This window comes from Diadema antillarum, unplaced genomic scaffold (genome assembly GCF_040938485.1).
Source record: "Diadema antillarum isolate AM-2024a unplaced genomic scaffold, OU_Dant_1.0 seq00000190_RagTag, whole genome shotgun sequence".
Lineage (NCBI taxonomy): Eukaryota > Metazoa > Echinodermata > Echinoidea > Diadematoida > Diadematidae > Diadema > Diadema antillarum.
In genome coordinates this window covers 255,592-274,593 of record NW_027271254.1, presented here as the reverse complement: position 1 = coordinate 274,593, position 19,002 = coordinate 255,592, and the positions used below count along the sequence as shown (strand labels likewise).

Here is a 19,002-nt window from a genome sequence, read left to right as displayed (position 1 = left end):
ACACAGTATAACTTATTTATAGTTGTTCAAATGTAAAAGTCTGAAAATCTTCCGGAGGTTCCCTTTAAAGCGAGCATCAATTTCCAAGATAATATGCCAACATGGATCATCTTCACGGACGGTAGTGCCGTAATATCTATTCTTATCAAGCTTGACAGACAGAAGCTTGAAGAAAGATGACATTTTGGGTTGACAACCTACGAGATGGCTTAATTTTCCTCTTAACTATTTACGTCAAGCACTTGTCATATATTCCTAAAATTTCTTTAATACATTAATGAAATCTCCAAAATAATATCACAATATTTTCCAAGATGTATATAGCGGGAGATATCATTAACAATCGAGTAGAAAATACTTTAGTCATGATTCTACATGTACACTGTATAATTATATGTATATGTGGGGTTTTTTCTGAAGATTCCATCGTGAAGATAGAAAAATAAGAATGAACATGTACAGTGTGGCTCTGTTACGTCCGTCTTTCTTTTCTATTTGTTTATAGTGTCATTGATATTCAATTTTTAACACATCTATAGGCAGGTGCATGCTCTTCATCACCTCAGCCACTCAATCTTTCAAAACAGAATACTCTGTGTAAACGCCCTCGCTATCCCCACGATGTTAGGGATCGGTAATGTTCTTGATTCAGAACTATAGCAGGATAATTTTGTCAAAATGACTGGCTATGGCCACATAATGTTGATACCCCTTAATTCTCAGGTGCACAATCATTCGCAAGCGTGCGAATTCTTATGAGAGAGAGACGGGGGTGGACATGAAATAGAGGAAATCATGCAAATACAAACATCCTCATATTTCAGTCAGATAATTATGATACAACTGATGGTAGTTCCCCTATATATACTTTCTAATTTACTAAAAAAAAAAAAATCTATTTCCGTTGGCGACCAATTCCAGAAGTATAAGAGAAGCGCGTGAGGAAATGGTATATAATTATATCGAATGCCATATACTTTACAACGATATTGTAAATTTTGTTCTTGGCAAATCGTTCTCTGAGATTTCTTTTCTGTGAAAGGCCCCAGAATCAGATAGTGGGCATACTCAGTGGAGTGCACCAGAAATATGTTCCTACACTACAATTATACAAAAAAAAAAAAAAAAAAATACCGTCTGAATGTCTACGAATGTGTACTTCTTGATGTCACGAATCTGATGGGCGCTGTCGTATTTTCAACAGCTGTTTATTAAAAAGCTTTCAACAGCTTTTTTTTTTTAATGAAAAAGTAGTAATGCACAAGGTACAGTCTTAACACATGTTATTGAATCATGTGGATTTCGGAAATCTTCGTCGTGATCCATCTGAAACGTGGTTTTACAATAGGAACTATATATCAAGAAATAACGCACCGGTCTATCGCATAGTGCAAAGTGTATTCATCATTGTTCATGATAGGTTTTAAAACATTAATAGCAATTCCATTAGCTGCGATTCATAAGGTTTCGGTTTAACACCTTACAAAGATTCTGATATAGGCCTTCAGGCCCAAACGCTCGATGGTATTTTATAATCTTCTTTCATACATGTATTTGGTCATCTGAGTCACGATCGCGGCGATAACATACCATTGTCAACGATTGTCTACAACTTAAACCATACCCCTCTCAACGTATCTACTCCCAAGCGTGTTTTTTTTTTTCAGTTGGTTCTTGCATCCATATTTAACGCTCCAAAATGTAACATTTGATATAGACAGAATTTGTATCACTGATACATGTACTACATCAATATTTTGACAGTCCTCATAAGTTTGTTAGTCACAAATATCTACGATCTAGGAGTAGTGAACACGTGCTATCGCAGAAATTGTACATACACCCCGGTCGTTAGTCGGAATCTTGTACGCTCTCGTATAGCTGCGGAGTTGAAATTCATTTCGACTTCTTGTCGCGGATATTCCAGGTCGAGATGATGACCTCTCAACCCGAATTCTGAAGAATTAATTCTTTCAAAAATCAACAAAGATAGCTGCGTGTTCTCTTTTGTACACATTGTAGCTCGGATCCTCCTAAGCTCTTGGAGATTTCTTCCAGCATATAGCACATCGGCAGGACATCGGCTGTCTATCGGCAGGACTTCCGGGTCCCAAAATACTGCACTGAGACCCACAACGTGAGCATAGTTATGTCTGTCTCACATAAATTATTCCATGTTCTCCTCGTCCAGAGATATTCCTGAAATTATATCATAAAGATATTTGTTTTAGTTAGTTATTATACAGCAAGTGCATTTCAACTCGTCTTTGAATGTGAAATTTGATCACATACCAAAGGTGTCCCAGTATTATGTAACATTGCAATTTTACAAACCTATAAATTGATTCCAATTCACACAAGCACACACACATAATCACATAATATACGTGTATAATTATGTATATATGTATGTATACCTGTCTGTCTGTCTGAATGTATGTAGGCCTATGTGTAAGTATAAATCATGCATTCATGTACTTTTGAAGGCATGCATTATGACGCTATACCACCTACTTTAGGGCCTATTATCTATCCATCTATCCAACAATCTTTATCCAAACATCTCTATCCAACATTACATCCAACGTTATCGCGAAGACAAGAGAAAGAAGTGGCAATATCAAGGTACTCAAACTTACCTCTCTCTCTGATGAGCAGTGCTTGTAGAATATCGTGTGCCTGGTACTGATTACTGGTCTTTTTCCCTCACTGGTTGACGGTGAAAATAGGCCAGAAAGGCTGCCATTAGCATCACCAGCAGGATGAGCAGAATCAGAGGAAACAGCTCGAACAGAGAGTGCAAGTGAATGGGCATCTTGAATGCACAAAGTCGCGACCAGACAGTAACAAAAGCACAATCTTTATAGGAGTTCTAAACCTCCGACATATTTTTGACAACAGTTAACAGCATTAGTTGTTTCATTGTAATCGCAATTAAACCTGCGTGGTTTCTGTGTCACGAAAATTTACTCAGTGTGGCCTGTGGGTAATCTGTCATACCGTATCTTCAGCTGTACTGTTTGCACTCAAAGAGTATGAATTGAACCACATGCATAAAAATACAAAAAAAAAAAAAAAAGACAAAGACAAATTTGGGCCAAGGTAAATAAAATGCATCGCGCTTGACTGCTATATGAAGTAGGCGTGTTGACTCATGCGAACTCTGAGATACAACATCGAACAAATCAACTTTCCACGGACGAGTGAGCGAATGACATATTACGATTTCAAGAAAATGGAATTTATTGAAAATATCCCATGCCAATTTTTGTAGTTACTATGTCTGTTTTCTGTATAGGCCTACCTGTCTCCCTATAAACTGTCTGTCTCTCTATCTATCCGCTAAACCTATCTGTATGTCTATCGGTCTTTCTATACTGTTGTATATCCATATATCTATTTATTAACCTGCTTATTTCTTTATACATCTATTCTTTAATTCCGTTGCAGTTAATCTTTGTTTATCCGAAAATTTGAGACAGGGTCGTTTATCCGAGGGTTCATTGTCCGGAAAACGAAAAAAAAAAAAAAGGTTCAGAATTTTTACGGTTCGTATTTATACGCACCTTCTTTAGATCATTGCAGATTAACAAACCTTCGGAAAAACGGACCTTATTTCAATTTCGGATTAACAAATCTTCGGAATAACTGCCCTCGGGAATAACGACACAAGTCTGTTCGGATTAAAAACCCTCATTTTCGGATAAAAGAACATCAACAAATAGGCATAGGACATTTGTGTGCTTCGGAATAACGGTCCTTATTAATTTTCAGATTAACGAACCTTCGGGAATAACGAACACCATCCCTCATACTTTATGTATATCTATTTATCCATCTATCGCATATCCATCCATCTATCCATCCATCTAGCCATCTTTGATGTAACATAAGTTTAACACTTTAAAGCAATTCATTGTCATCATCAGTAAAGTGCTACTTAAAAAAAAAACAAGAAAGCATATACAATTTGTATGTGATGGGTGCATATGTGTATTTTTCTTTCTAATACACCGAACACCATGACAGCTACAACGCAGCTATTATCGTGATTATATTTTCTCGTAATATGTATTATCGTTTAATAAGTTATAGCCAATGCTAGCAGATCCTAGATAAGACCTATCATACCTATATATTATAGGCCTATCAACCATGCTTCAATCTTCGCGTGTGCAAACATTCTTGATTTTGTCATGTAAAGTACTACGTCAGCATGAACACACAATATCATACGTGAACACTCCATTTTTCTTTTAATTCTGTTCATTGACTATTGATATTCATCATGTCCCTTATACTCGTTAGGTTGCATTAATTGAAGGCTATCTCTCATACAATGTAAAATGAAGGTATTGATATGCAAAGATTAAAAAGGAACAACGAGTTAGTGATAACAATCATCTATCTTTTTTTATAGATTAGTGTACATCTAGTATATGATCGACATATAGGCCTATGGAGAAAAAAACACACACACACACACAAATATATATATATATATATATATATATATATATATATATATATATATCATGCGAGATTACAAGGCTATAGTGAAAAAAAAAACCGACTTCCTTATATCATTTCCGTCTTGAAGATGATTAAATGATTTCATCTTTCCATCCATTTATATAATACATGTTTTATAGGCCTATATATCCGCGTCTTAGACATAAGCTCTCAGCCGGTGAAATAAGACAATGACAGAAACAAAATGATTAATGTTTGTATGCCAATAGTTGAAATTGATAAAATATATGAATTTTTAAAAAAAAAATCTAAAGGCAGTTGATAATGTTAAACGTAGTGAACAAATCAAAACTCTTTATCTTGGAATAATAATGACTGGTTGCTGTTGATATGATCCTCCAAAGTAGGCCTACAGACCATCATCATGTTTGGGCCCTGCGTTTCTATACAGGAGGTAGATATGATACGTGTTGCGCAATCTCAACCCAACTACAGGACAAAGTGTGCGAACTGTTACTAACTGTGGACGAAATAGCGAGCTGAAAAAACACATCCGTCTCGTAGTTAGTCATCCTATTTCATATTATTTGTCGGTATAGATCTGTATCAACTAGAAACAGAAATAACCATGGATGACGTACCTGAAAATGCTCCAGAACGTAAGTTTTACCCAAGAAAATATGCTGCTTAATCACTGTGAATGGGATTGTGGTCGTACGCTTAGTCCCATGTATTATTCTTTGTGTCTGCTGCTGTGCACGTATCTGTTGATAACCGGTGATAACAATCGTTTCTGTAATTTTACAGACAGTATTAACTGCTGTACTGCTGCGCAGGTTAATTTTAGTACTGTATGTGACTCGGGTCAGTCTGAATGTAGTTTTAGGCGTCATCATCATTTCATGGTACTTCACACATAGAATCTACTACCATCAAAAGCCAAATCGTGAATGTTCAACGGCACTGTTTTCATATTTCCTCCAACAGTGCAGCAGTGCTCTCCCTAAATTTAAATTAAATTTATTTAGTTTGAGACATTTCCAGTTATTTTTCTTCTTTTAGTTTTACACTCAATAGTAGACTTTAATTAGAGTTTTACTTACCGTAACACAGATGCCAAATTACAATGTCTAGATCTATGCCTGTTATCAGATTATGTAATCATGACCAAATGTGTGTCATTAAACGTGTTCAAATTCAATTTATGAAAATGATTATGGCTTTAAATCAGTGCACCGTGTTGATTTAGTCAATTTCGTATTTATATCTCGTGTATGATGAAGGTCATGAGGTAGGTCACACTTACATCAAATCATCAAACATTGATTGGATCGTCAACGTTTTGAATGAATTTTTATAAGAATCAGAGTAGCCCAAACGTCTTTCATTTTTTTACTTTGTACACTGATCAAAATTAATTTGGAATTTTTTTTTAAAACAATATTGTGGGTAAATTACAGAATACTGGCAGCCAATCAAGGAGAGCGCAAATCGCTCTGAAAAGAGGGTAATTACGCTTGCCGATAGCAACCATCTGAAATATTAATCCGTTTTTGCGATACGGTCCGTGATTCGGCTGTCGACGATTACATTTGTTTACGTGTGTTTTCTTTGGTCTGTGCGGCGAGAAGTGTATTCATACGTGGATTTCGGGGGTTTCGGGGGTGTCCCCCGATAGCGATAATAATGTAGTTCTAGATCCTGACGATGCTAGTCTAGACTAGCTGTTAAAATTTACCTGAATTTACGATGTATACTCACGTTTTTAGGAGTTGAGGATAGTCCATATCCTAGAAATCGACAGCAATTTAGGTGAGACAAGAAAACAATCACTTATCTAATTGCTGGTGCTAGCTTACAGTAGCTGCTTACGCACTGTGTGGGTGCGCTTGACAGCCCACCATATTGACTCTATACAGTCATACAACAGCACCCTACACATAACAGCTCATGATGCGTAAGTGTGCAGTGGTAGCACGTATTGAGTCTGCAGAACGCGCGCATGTTTGCTACTAGTAAAAGTACTACAGTGTACGATACGTATAGCAGTTGAGTGTGCACATGTCTCTTGACAATACGCGTATACGCGCTGCCTTGCCAAACTAGTGTGTAGTGTGATTGATCGTGAATGACTTGTGTCGAAAAGAGTGAAAGGAAGAAGAGCTGCTAGCTGTGATGACATCATCACGTTCAAAATAGTTCCGTCAAAATCGGCTCGATTTTCTTCATCGTCGATTTACTCGAGTTATCTTGATTTAGAGCAGTTTTCCTCTGAAACCACTCAATTTTCATAAAAATTATTTGGTCAACCTACTTTTTGACGGCCGTTCCATTCCCGGGCTTATTGGGGGCCCCAGACAATGGGAAAGACAAATTTCATCTCTAAGGGAGAGCCGCCGGAGGCGGGGCCTTTGGCCCCGCCTCCGGCGGCTCTTATACGCACCAATATGCTAATTTATATGACGCAAAACCGCTATTCTGTAATTTCCCCAATATTATTTAGTCATCTGAGAAAATGTTAACTTTGCCTGTCTGTCATGTAGGTAATCATAATCCTATCATATTCTTCAAAGAATTTGAACAACTGAGCTTGTATTAAGCATTTGAGTGAGTACGATTCTTGTTTCTGATGGACAATCATGCACTGTTGCCACAGATTGCCCAGGTACCGGGAGTGAAGATGCAGGGAAGGCGTCGGCCTGCCAGGGATGTCCAAACCAGAACATCTGTAGCAGTGCCTCTCCCACCATTGATCCAGGTGAGCTAGGATTCATATTCAGAAAATCACCATCATGTCCCAGTCCGGAGCAACAGCCGGGGATCAACAACAGTTAAAAACATTTTGAAGAATAAGCAGTTGCATGGCACCACTTTTGGATCAACAACAGTTAAAACATTTTGGAGCATATATGTAAAGCAATTGCATAGCACCACTTTTGGATGTGCGATCGCACCTCATCTGTAACTTTGGATACTCTTCTTCATTGATTAAAGAGTAAATACATGTAGATCAAACAAGGTTCATGTTCATGAAACATTCATGTGTGACAAACCTTCAAGTTCTCAGATTAATTCTTTATTTGCATATCAAAAATGTATGTTCACTTTTCTTTCGTTCTATAATGGGTATGTCAATGTGTTTGCATAAATTTGTGTGTGTGAACATTTCTATATTGCTATAGTGCATTTTGAACAGTGGATAACATGACTCCTAACAGTCATTGACTAGACAATTAATGCTCTTTACAAAGAACGCACGAATAAGAATCCCCTCCAAGTTTTCCCTTCACATAAAAGACTATGTCTGCATATGGGTATGATTGCTGAATAGAGGCTGCCTTTGTGGACATGACGGATACACGAATAATGGCTATATTTCTTCTTGCAGCTGTTGATGAGATCAAAGAGAGGATGTCCTCCGTCAAACACAAACTGCTCGTGTTGTCGGGGAAGGGCGGAGTCGGCAAGAGCACTTTCACTTCCCACCTTGCCCGAGGAATGGCTCGAGATGAAGACACACAGGTAAAATTACACGTAAAGATGTTAAAAAGCTACAACATGTATACCAGTCTAATACTACAAAAAATATTAACAACATTGTAATGTACACTTCTGTGCAAAATTGTGGCGCATGTCAAAATTAGCAACAGGAGCATTTTTTTCCATGAAAACTATATGAGTTCTTCAAAGCTGGTTGTATGAAAAAAAGAAAGAAAAACAAATAATTTTTCGTCATGTCTCTTGACATACATGTATCCTTGGGACAAATGTGAAATGTTATTAATGGCTATACAAGGGCAATTCCGCGGTAACGGAATTACAAATCAGAGAATTTTGGCTCATATTCTTTCACCCTGTACACTGGATTGATTACTTTGCCTTCTCTTGATACATTTAAAAGATGCAGAGGTACTCACACTGTCACCCCAAATACAAATTTGTTAAATGTTCTCACTTGGTTGGTTACAAAGGAGGTCTATGTGCGACGGTAACGGAATTACCAGAAAATTGAGTCACAACTTCAACTCTGACTTTGGGAGTTGTTTCTCTGAAATCTATAACACATACACTATAGGTTGTTGTCTGATGTCATCTTTGATTGTGTCAACTTCAATTTAGTTGTACTGTTTTTCAAATATTTCATCACATTTTCCCAGCAGCAGGCTTTTTCCCTGTAAAGTCAGTGGTAACGGAATTACACAAATGGTAACGGAATTACGCCTTCTAAAATACATTGGAAAAAATACACATTCTTGGTACTCATGTATTCTGAAATGTCTTGATAAAGATTGTTTATGCCTTTAGCTATAATATAACCACTAAATAAGTACTCTCTAGTCTTTGACCTTGAACTGCTACAAGTGTATAGGTGCCAAATGAGTTTTTATTGTAAAAAAACATAAAATTTTCATGCTAACGACTGTGATTTGAAGTTGTAACTATGTCAATCAAGATCTCGTAACTTGTAAGTACCGGTACCACATCCATCAAAATTTGTCTACTTTCAAGTTAAGAATTTCACACTCTGCAGGTAAATGACATCTAAGACACATGGTAACGGAATTACGCTAGAATAGCCCTACACAAGTACAATTCTATAAATCCAGTCAACAATACTCAAATTTTCTTGTATTTCTTTTGTTGATATCATGCAAGACAGATTTCTCTGTTTTCTTCCTCCTAAATATGCCAATAATTGATAATATGTGTTAATTACTTACAAGTATTGTACATTAAACATTATGTGCACATGCACAAGAAAATAACAAAAAAACTGTCCGGATTGACACTGAATTTAGATCTAAATCATAAAGTGCCAATTTACAGAGCAAGAGCACAGTGTGCAGCCCCATCATTGAACACAATGTTTAATCCAAAGGATGCTTGAAACTTTTAATTTGTTAAGTGAAAAGATGCAATTGTGGTTCAATGACAAATATAACAAATTACAATTCAATCATAAATTGAAAAGAAAATTTTCTTATTATTATGGTACTGCACCAGTGCTCAGTTATTATTATTTATATGTTGTGGCTTATATTAATCACTAAAAACTTGTGACATTTTACTAATAGCTGAAGTTGCCCCCTGGTATACGTAGTGCATAATTTGATAATTCTTTTACAGTGCTGTAAGTCCTATTTAAAATGAACTAAACTAGAATAAAACAGAATACAGCAAAATAACTTTAACAAACTACAACTTTTTGAACCATTAGAGTGAGTCCACCAAATTATGTTAATTCATAGAAAGGTACAAATTGTAAGAGGGCCTCTTTAATCCATCTGCAGCTCACTGAGTTAGAGTCAGATTAATCAACCTGTGAATAATGTTAGTATTTACTTCTAACCACACAAAAATTTCCAAGTGATGTCTTCAGAAACACCACAGTGATTTGATCATCCACTGTAATCATGACTTAGCCTATGAATTTCCTACAAGTTTCCTGTCTCTGTCTTTCTTCTTTGACTTAGTCTATTTTCTCATCCTGAGTGTTGCCATCTACTCACAAGAAGTGTGTATCTTCTCTTTTGCAGTAAGTTGTATTTGACTGCCTGACAGCAAAAAATGCTGTAATGGCACTTTAATGAAAGGAAACTGGATTGTGCAGCAAATGGTAACATGAAGAGTAAAGGTAGAAGGTAGAAGCCCATTGACTTTAATATTTAAAATCTTCTTAGGATGGGAAAGTATAGGCCTAAATGTTATATTGTAGAGCTGTATCACAATTACTGACTGGGTAAATTTTCATCACAAATGGTGTTTTTGTCTTTATTCCTTTTAAGAAGAAAGGATTAAAGAACAAATTTCAAAGGGTAGCAGATGCTCTGTATCAAATGGGCATGTAAATAAAAATAAATAGTCTCTGTGGAGGAAAGATCTAAGAAACAGATGAAAGAAGGTCATAGTCATACACTTACCATTAAAGATAAAGGACTTGAGGATGAAAACAGGACATGTTCAATAAAAGGTCAGACTATTGACTTGGTGATGATAAAGCCTTTAGCATACAGAAGGATCAAAGGTGTCACATTCAGTGGGCATCCCATGTCAAATAATGACTTCTAATCGGTTCTATCACAATGTGTATGATCCTTCTCTTAAGTTCTTGATCTTTCCTCACAAAAATTATCCCGTTCATTTCTCTCTGTCAGTAGCACTAGCAGTGCTCTCTTTTCCTTTTAAAGAAATTTTATGTCCTTCCTCTTCTTTCTAACCTTTGTTCAATTTATGCTGCATCACACCCATTCAATAGTCCCTCATCACTATACTTAGATTTTGTATGAAACCATGAGAATTTTTAGCAAGACAATATACATTGATATCTCAGAATTCAGTATGATTTTTAACATTTGAGAATGAGTATCTGTAGCAAACCTTATAAAGTTATCAGTTAGCACAGTCTCCATGTAGTTCTTGTACATGAGAAAAGGTGAAAGAAGGGAGGAGACTTTCAGCACAAGAAGTCTTGTCAAGCGTGTACCCTGATGTCAGGACTCACTGTCAGAGGCATCCAGCTATGCTGAGTCATGTCAGTGTATGGTATATTTTTCAACTTTCACTCCTTTACTGCCAATCACTAACACTGTTAAGCTCAATGATAGTGCCCTGAAGCTATTTCATGAACAGTTCACACACATATTGGCACAAAAGTCAGTTATGTCATTTTCTTCCATATTAGATGTGCGTGTAATTCCGTTACCATGTAATTCCGTTACCACAATTACAGAAGAACTGAAGGAGATATTTCACAAAATGTTTTGTGAGTTTTCAGGGAGTCACATGTAGAGAAAAAATTTACAAGGGGAGAAAAAATCAGTGATTACTTTGTTCAGGAGAAAACTTTTTTCATTTTTATGGTAACGGAATTACATCAATTTGTCAGTAGATTTTGAAAATTTCTCAAAAAAATATCATAATGACCGTGACTGAATGCTTCATTAAATGTGATTGTTGAAGCATAGGAAGAAAGATGTGGAAGTATGGTTAAAGCAGAGAGATATTTAAGTTGTTTCATTTTGAATTTTCATTTAATATTGTAAAATTTTAGATAAATACAATAAATAGTCTTCCAACTTTAAAAGTATGTACAACAAAAACGAGGAAAGTTATTGGAAAAGGGTTTTTTGTTTCCGTACATACAACAATCCGTCTGTATGGGAAACTTAAATTTCTGAGCATTTACTTAACTTTGAATTTTGCTGTTTTTGCCCTTCCCATACGGAATTGCCCACAAGTCAGAGACTGTGAAAGGGCTGGAAAATTTCACTTTTTATTGGCAACATTTAGAGGGCACCATATGTACATTTTGGTCTGGATGTACGCATCCTGTAGAAGTAACAGTGGAGTAAGTTGCAGCGTGCCTGTTATTGTGTACTGTTGCTTAAAAGGATGAGGACATGAAGACATACTAGTGCATCTTATCTGAACTCATCAAAGTATTGATACCACCAAAAAAAAAAAATACTGGCATGATCTACTTCTTTGATTCAACAGATTTGATTTCAGCTTCATTTATCTCTGAATGCCAAAACAATTTATTAATTCTGTAGTGCTGATGAGCATGTAAATTTTTCTAACTACATGGTTTCCTTCCTATGATTGGATTTCATACACTTGATACATTTATTGCTCTTGCAAATAATCCTATGAAATGTCAGTCCATTATGAAATGCAGTTGACCTTGTTTATCAAAGTTGACCTCGCATAAGTCAAATAATTGCCTAAGTCGAAGGCCTATTCAAGTCCTCTTCTCTATATTCTATCTATTTTTATTTCTCATGAGTCGGATTTTCTCCAGGGTGAAGCTATTTCTTCAGTCCAAATAGATTCAACTTAGGCGAGGTTGACTGTATGACATTGTAAGTGTGTATGCTTTGTGCTCATAATGTTCTGCATCGGCCAGAAATGCACTCTAAGATGTCAAGCTTCTTTGTGTCTCACTTTCCCCCTGCTTACACCAAGGTTGCTGTCTTGGATATTGACATCTGCGGTCCTTCTATTCCAAGAATCATGGGACTGAACAATGAACAGGTTCACCAGAGTGGCTCTGGGTGGTCTCCAGTGGTGAGTTTAGGTCGCCATGATGACATGTTTGCTGATATCATCTCTCTTTCTTTCACACTTTCACTCTTTTTTTCTTTTCATTTTTTGCTGGGGGGGGGGGGGGATGGATGACCTGCTGGCCATGGGGTGAGTTAGCTTAGTCAGTAGCGCTTCTGCCTCACGGTCCAAAGGACCCCGGTTCAGTTCCTGAGTCCCACCAAGCAATGTTGTGTGTTATCACACTGTCTCCTCTACTTTAAGAGGCAAAACACTCTGTCCCTCAGATAGGACATAAAATGGAGGTCCTGTGTGTGAGAGAGTTACAACTCGTGTATGTAAAAGATCCCGCTTCATTCATTCATTGCAAAGAGCAGGGTGTTAAACCCAATGAAGTGGTTCTGCCTTACATTCGACTGGACCCCATGGGATACTAGCTATTGCAGCTGAATATGGGCTATCCAACCATCTTCTCAGATGGAAATGAAACAAACCAGGTGATATAGTTTCTATGATTACCATCACATCTGGATGAGGCAAAAGGATAGGGCAGAGTTTTTGTTTAATGCATGTTTTCAACAAAATGTTAATCAAATATATAAGCAGAAACATGCCACTTTTTAAAGACCTAGAAATAAGCTCAATAAATCAACTTCATATTTGCCACAATTAAAGTTGTTCTCTCTATGAAACTGAATTATTACAGTCTATGTATTTCAAAATTGATTTAAACTTCAAAATTTATGGAATTTTGAAAGTGAAACTGTTGTGGGCTTTTATTTTGATTTGCATTATGGTTTGTAAAGTGTGATTTGTGACATGTGGTTTGCTAAGGATGCACGAGATGCTTGTGAGCAAGAAACCACAGGACCAATAGCTCTAAGTCCCATCTGAAAGGCTTGGTAAAATACCTTGCCCTGGGGCACAACTTTCACAACCAATGGACGTGAACCAAGGGCCCTGGATTGACAGTCCACTGAGACACGGCTCAGGCTTTTGTGACTGATATACTTGTATTCCGTTTGCAGTACGTGGATGATAATCTGGGTGTGATGTCCGTTGGATTCCTGCTCAGCAGTCCAAATGATGCTATCATCTGGAGAGGTCCCAAGAAAAATGGTGAGCTTATTAGTCTTATCTTCTTTTTACCTTTATTCCTCCACCCCTCCCCCCCCCCCCCCCCCACCCACACACACACGGACAAGATTCCTTTCTCATGTCTACCTCTTTTATGCTGGTATTCTTAGACTAGACTTACCTTGATACTGCATATAACAACTGTTTGAAATCATGCACTATCAGCTTCTGTCATAAAGGTAGGATAAAGATAGGATATTATTTATTATTCTTGGAGAGTTGTAGCTTTTTGGTGATGTATGAGAGCCCCATTATAACGATTAAGTTGGGAACATAACAATATTCTCGCTAAATGGAAATTGTGATAAAGTGGACAAACTAAACAAAACGAAGTAATGACATGTTCACCAGAAAAATCCTCTCAGTCTATCAAATTTCAGTATATCTGTGTTTACTAAAACCCTGGTGAACCTGTATCTTCTTCGTAGGTGACTCAGACTGTGTTGTTAGACAATGATGATTTTTAAGCTTGGCTTTAATAGCCACAGAAGAAAATTGGGACTTTTATTCCTCTTAAACTTCATACGCTATTCACACTGTCAATCAAGGTTTGAATGAAATCCTTGAAAGAGTCATATGAATATAAATGCTCAAACTTCTACTCATTGTTCCTCTTTTCTACTAAGGCCTGATCAAGCAGTTTCTGCGGGATGTGGACTGGGGCGATGTGGACTATCTGGTGGTGGACACACCCCCTGGCACCTCGGACGAACACTTGTCCATCGTCCAGTACCTGAAGGGGGCAGGAGTGGATGGAGCGGTCATCGTCACAACCCCCCAGGTCAGTGGTTGTCAGTGGTTGTCACTGTTGTCCCTCTTTGATGGACAGAACTGCTTGCGGCAGTGGTTAGGGTTGTAAGAAACTTGTAGGAAACACTCTTTCATGTTGACAAGTAAAATGAGAACAGTAGCTAGTGCCCATATGTTTAATTGTTTGAATTCTTTCGTTCCTAGTGTTTGAAAATGCACTCTTGAACACTTATATGGCAGGGCTTGACATTACATGGGTAACTGTTTTCTCTGGTGGCCTGTATGGGCTAGGGCCAATAAAGTCTTTGAAACTTTAAAAAAGAATGATAATGTGGTGACCTGAAATAAAGGGAAATATCAGAATTCATGTTGAAATTGAGCTGGCAGATCGGGCCACCACAAGATACTGTAAAATCAAAAATATTAGCGGCATTAAATTATCCCAAATTGGAGGCAACAGCCTTTTTTGCAGCATGAAATGTTGGTGAATTGCCACTGGCATTCAGTGCAATTAGTGTAGACAAGAACTCGCATTTTAATTTTGCGATTCGTGGCTCCTCACGAAATTCTTTAAGATTTCATGCCCGCAAAAATTTCTGATTTTACAGTAACCTTTTTAGAAATTTTGGTGGCCCAACATCAATTTTCAGTGGCCCAGGACCACCAAGCCATTGCTAATGTTGAGCTCTGTATGGGAACTGAAACACGGAAATCTAAAATTTCAAGCAGGATTGTAAAAGATTTTGTGGTCTTGTTCAGATTACAGCTGCAAATTTTTTTCATCAGTGCTGATGGATATTTTGAGGTCAAGTGCAACATCCAGGCAAAGAAGCAATGCTCAGGGGAATCATTGATAAAAAAAAATTTTCTCGTAAACACATTGCAGGAGGTCTCCCTGATGGACGTGAGGAAGGAGATCAACTTCTGTCGGAAGGTCAATGTCCCGATCATAGGAGTGGTGGAAAACATGAGCGGTTTTGTGTGTCCAAAGTGCAAGGTACGTATCCCAGTTATTATATCTCATTTTATAAAGATATTTCAGAAAAGTCTGGCTAAGAAAAACACTTTTTAAAGTAATTCCATACGAACGTGCTGTATTTGGAATCTCCTTGAATTTGATGGGTTTGTATAATAATTATCGATTATTATCATTGAACAGATTTCTGATGAAACTTGCTGGAAAAATTTATAATGACAAAAAGAACAGATGATTAAAAATTTGATAGTGATCCGGGAATTTATGTGGATTTTTGAAGGATCTTTTAGCGTTCTGCATGTGGGGTCTGAAGTGCTTGCTCTGCTCATGCGGGGTACCATGCAGCTGGAAGCTGATGCGTGAACAAAAGGCTTCTATATTGGGAAATTGAGTGATTTTCAGCATGCTCGTATGGCTGGAAATTAGCTGCTTTGGTGGAGGTCCCCGCTCTCAAAGTGCTTATCTTGTTTACTGGTATTTCATATCTTGCTACTTTCTGCATTTATCTGTTCCAACACCACCAGAAAGAGTCCCAGATTTTTCCTCCCACGACGGGTGGAGCTACCAAGATGTGTGAAGACCTTAAAATTCCCTTCCTAGGAAGACTTCCACTGGATCCAAGAATAGGTATGAGCAATATCTGTCCTGCAAGAGCAAAGATGAATTCATGAATCATGTCTTTTGAGTCTTTTAAGTAGAGTTTACACTGATAAAGAACCGACCATATTCTTGCAATGATCCAGTTATATTATACTAGTCATACTTGTACGAGTCTTTTCAGATATTCATCACGATTTTTCTCTGGTAATAAATCAGAATTTCATTCTTTATCATTTGAAGAGACCTTGTAGCTTTGGGTGAGATAGGGTTTCGGGTTTCCAACTTTTTTGTGAGGTAATGAGAAACCTCTTATGAAATAGGAAAGAGCATGCAGTCGTGTAACAAAGGAATTCAAAGTTTATTTGATGAAAATTTGATTTTAAGTGGCTGAACTATGCAACAACAAAGTGGTTCTAGTGAAAGGTGGGTCCCACCTTTGATAAGGAAAAAAAAAGAGGGTAATTGTTCCAGTGACAATTGTTTCAGTCTTATTTTCTCTAACGACCTAGGGTTACTAGAGTTAGGGTTGTGATAGTGTTTTAGGTTTAGTTTGATATGAGGATTGCAATGTGGAGTAGGTTATGTTTGTCAGCAGAAATTTTGTTCAGTCAAGGCCCAAAATTCCAGACCCTGCCATAGCCACTGTCCAATAGCATACCCAGTGGGTCATTCATTCATTCATGTAGGTTTTATCTTTGATATCTCATCCCCCGTCCGCCCCAATCAATTCTCTCCTTCAGGTAAATGCTGTGATGAAGGCAAGTCGTTCTTCGAGGAGGTCCCAGACTCGCCGGCCACACAAGCATACCTGGATATCATTCAGAGTAAGTAGGAACGGATTCTACTGTGGCCTGTATGAAACTTAATCAAATACTGTGTATGCCATATATTTAGCGAGTCTAAATTTTCACAAATATGTTACCTCCTGACATTTTTGCATGTGGTTGAATTGACAATCGTGGAATACAGTAATGGATGGAGAAATATTCCACATCACATTCATGTGGAGATCAGAGTTAATATATCTCTCATATCAAATTCGCTAAAGGCACCAGAGGCATAAAATTCATGTCTAAAATGAAAAATCTCATGGAATAATTTTGTATACAGTACCCTCCGCTACACAAATTTTCTATAGGTATTTGTGTGAAATGTGTGCACATTTGACTTGTTGGCACTGAAAGGGTTATTGTTGCATTGGTATTGAGAGAATTTACTAGTGAACCAGACTTCCAGATTGAGAGATGATTGTTCTTTTTTTTTTTCTCTTAAATTCATGGATTTAAAAAAAAAAAGGAAGAAGAAATGTTTGTTCAAATTATATCAAACTCGCAGGAATACACCATGTACTGGTACCCTGTTCGGTGTACATTATAGTTCTTCTTTTGCCTGCTTCGCCTGTGCCAGAACTAACATTGGTAGTTTAAGTCTAGTCGGTGGATCGTGCATATTGTGACCACATTAAATGAACTCAACACTGCCTGTTACGTCAACAGACAAGTGCATGTGCTGGGAATGTCTGTTTTGCGTTACTTTGTTTTAGTTCATGGACTAAGTGTACACCATGGATCCGATTTAAACTGTCATTGTGAACTGGCGCCTCAATGTTTTGAGACTACTCCTTTAACATATCAGCAGCAATTTTCATTAAGAGTGGGTTTTATAGTATGTAGTAATGCAAATTTGCTATGTAACACCTTGACGAACTTGTACCTAGATGATGGCTGATATTTGTATAAATTTCTACCTTGCAGCACCAGTGCCATAGAGGAAGTTTCTGGCATATTTTTTTTAATGTTTTTATTCATCACCAAAAGGAAAAAACAAAAAACAAACAAACCCACTTTCCTATGGTGACAAAATAGTGCATTTATAAACTCAATTCATGTTTTAATAGACATGCACATTCATGATCTTGAACAAAAATGCATTCCATGCCATATTTTACCAGTATACTATTCTACCTTTTGTATAATTTTTGATCAAAATGTCATGACTTCTCTATTTTGTCATTCACCCATTAGGAATAAGATCACACTGCACAAAGGGAGAAGAGGTTACCATGGACTGCACGTGATCACTCGAGACCAATTCACCTCAGTGACTCACCGAGAACTGAAGCTCTTAGCGTCAACAAATTCAAAGAAACAAGAGACTAAATAGTTACTAGTTTTAGTCTGGCTTGGTCAGTACTCTTGGACTTACCTATTACAAGCTGAAGCTACTGAGACCAGAATGTGCTGGATCTCTGTCTTTGGACGAGCTGCTCACAGAGGAAAATTTATTAATGATGCAGACGTAAAACTTTGTGTGAGATGAGAAAATCATGTAAAAAAATGTATGATATAATAGTGGATTACACTGTAATTCTCTCACACACATTGCGATGTTAACGGTATTAATTGAAACATGATCTTTAGTCCCACATATGCAAATTAGTGTCATTATGATACGTTTTCTTTATGCTAACTGATATAACGAGATATCAGCTGTAATGAGAAAAACTGCTCGGTCCCAACAAAATTTTGTTCGTTATATCAGATATTATTAGTTACCCCCTGCTTGTTCACGAAATACGGGCAAATATCTACGGTCTGGTGCCATATTCCATGAGGCCGGAGGCCGAATGGAATATGGCACCAGACCGTAGATATTTCCCGTATTTCGTAAGAACAAGCAGGGGGTAACGATTTTATCTTTTTAAGTGTAAGTGCTAACCTTCTTCTCGCTGATTTCCCCTCGTGAATGATGTTGAAATCGGCGGCTGTCAGCCATGACCATGTTGACTAAGGCCTACGTCTCGCGAGCTGATTACTGTATGCGCGCATACAAATACATACACGTACACGCCATAAGATACTGCAGTAGCCAGAATAAGTTGCTGTTGTTTATCAAGCGTCTAGTGGTCTTGGGTTATGTGCGTAATACGCTTGAGGACCGCACGCTGTCCTTTTGTGTTGTACAGGATTAGCGCGCACTTTCCTATAAGCGTCTTTGGTACACGCGCAGCTGGCTGTGTAAAA

General features: G+C 37.4%; 1 protein-coding gene across 1 annotated transcript; it reads left to right on the top strand.

The window, feature by feature from the left end:
* The first annotated feature begins 5,000 nt into the window (after positions 1-5,000).
* On the top strand, positions 5,001-18,485 carry LOC139728673 (cytosolic Fe-S cluster assembly factor nubp1-B-like). Its single transcript, XM_071639608.1, has 10 exons — positions 5,001-5,132; positions 7,130-7,231; positions 7,862-7,995; positions 12,439-12,540; positions 13,545-13,635; positions 14,280-14,434; positions 15,290-15,400; positions 15,904-16,006; positions 16,720-16,803; positions 18,004-18,485. Exons 1-10 carry the CDS (start codon positions 5,102-5,104, stop codon positions 18,054-18,056), a joined length of 966 nt encoding a protein of 321 aa, XP_071495709.1. The 5' UTR covers positions 5,001-5,101; the 3' UTR covers positions 18,057-18,485.
* The last annotated feature ends 517 nt before the right edge of the window (positions 18,486-19,002 follow it).

Excerpts from the sequence above, each read along its gene's own strand:
- LOC139728673 (XM_071639608.1), top strand. The coding sequence starts at position 5,102 with ATGGATGACGTACCTGAAAATGCTCCAGAAC. Across the intron at positions 7,996-12,438 it reads CTCGAGATGAAGACACACAG|GTTGCTGTCTTGGATATTGA; the intron begins GTAAAATTACAC and ends GCTTACACCAAG. Across the intron at positions 12,541-13,544 it reads GCTCTGGGTGGTCTCCAGTG|TACGTGGATGATAATCTGGG; the intron begins GTGAGTTTAGGT and ends TTCCGTTTGCAG.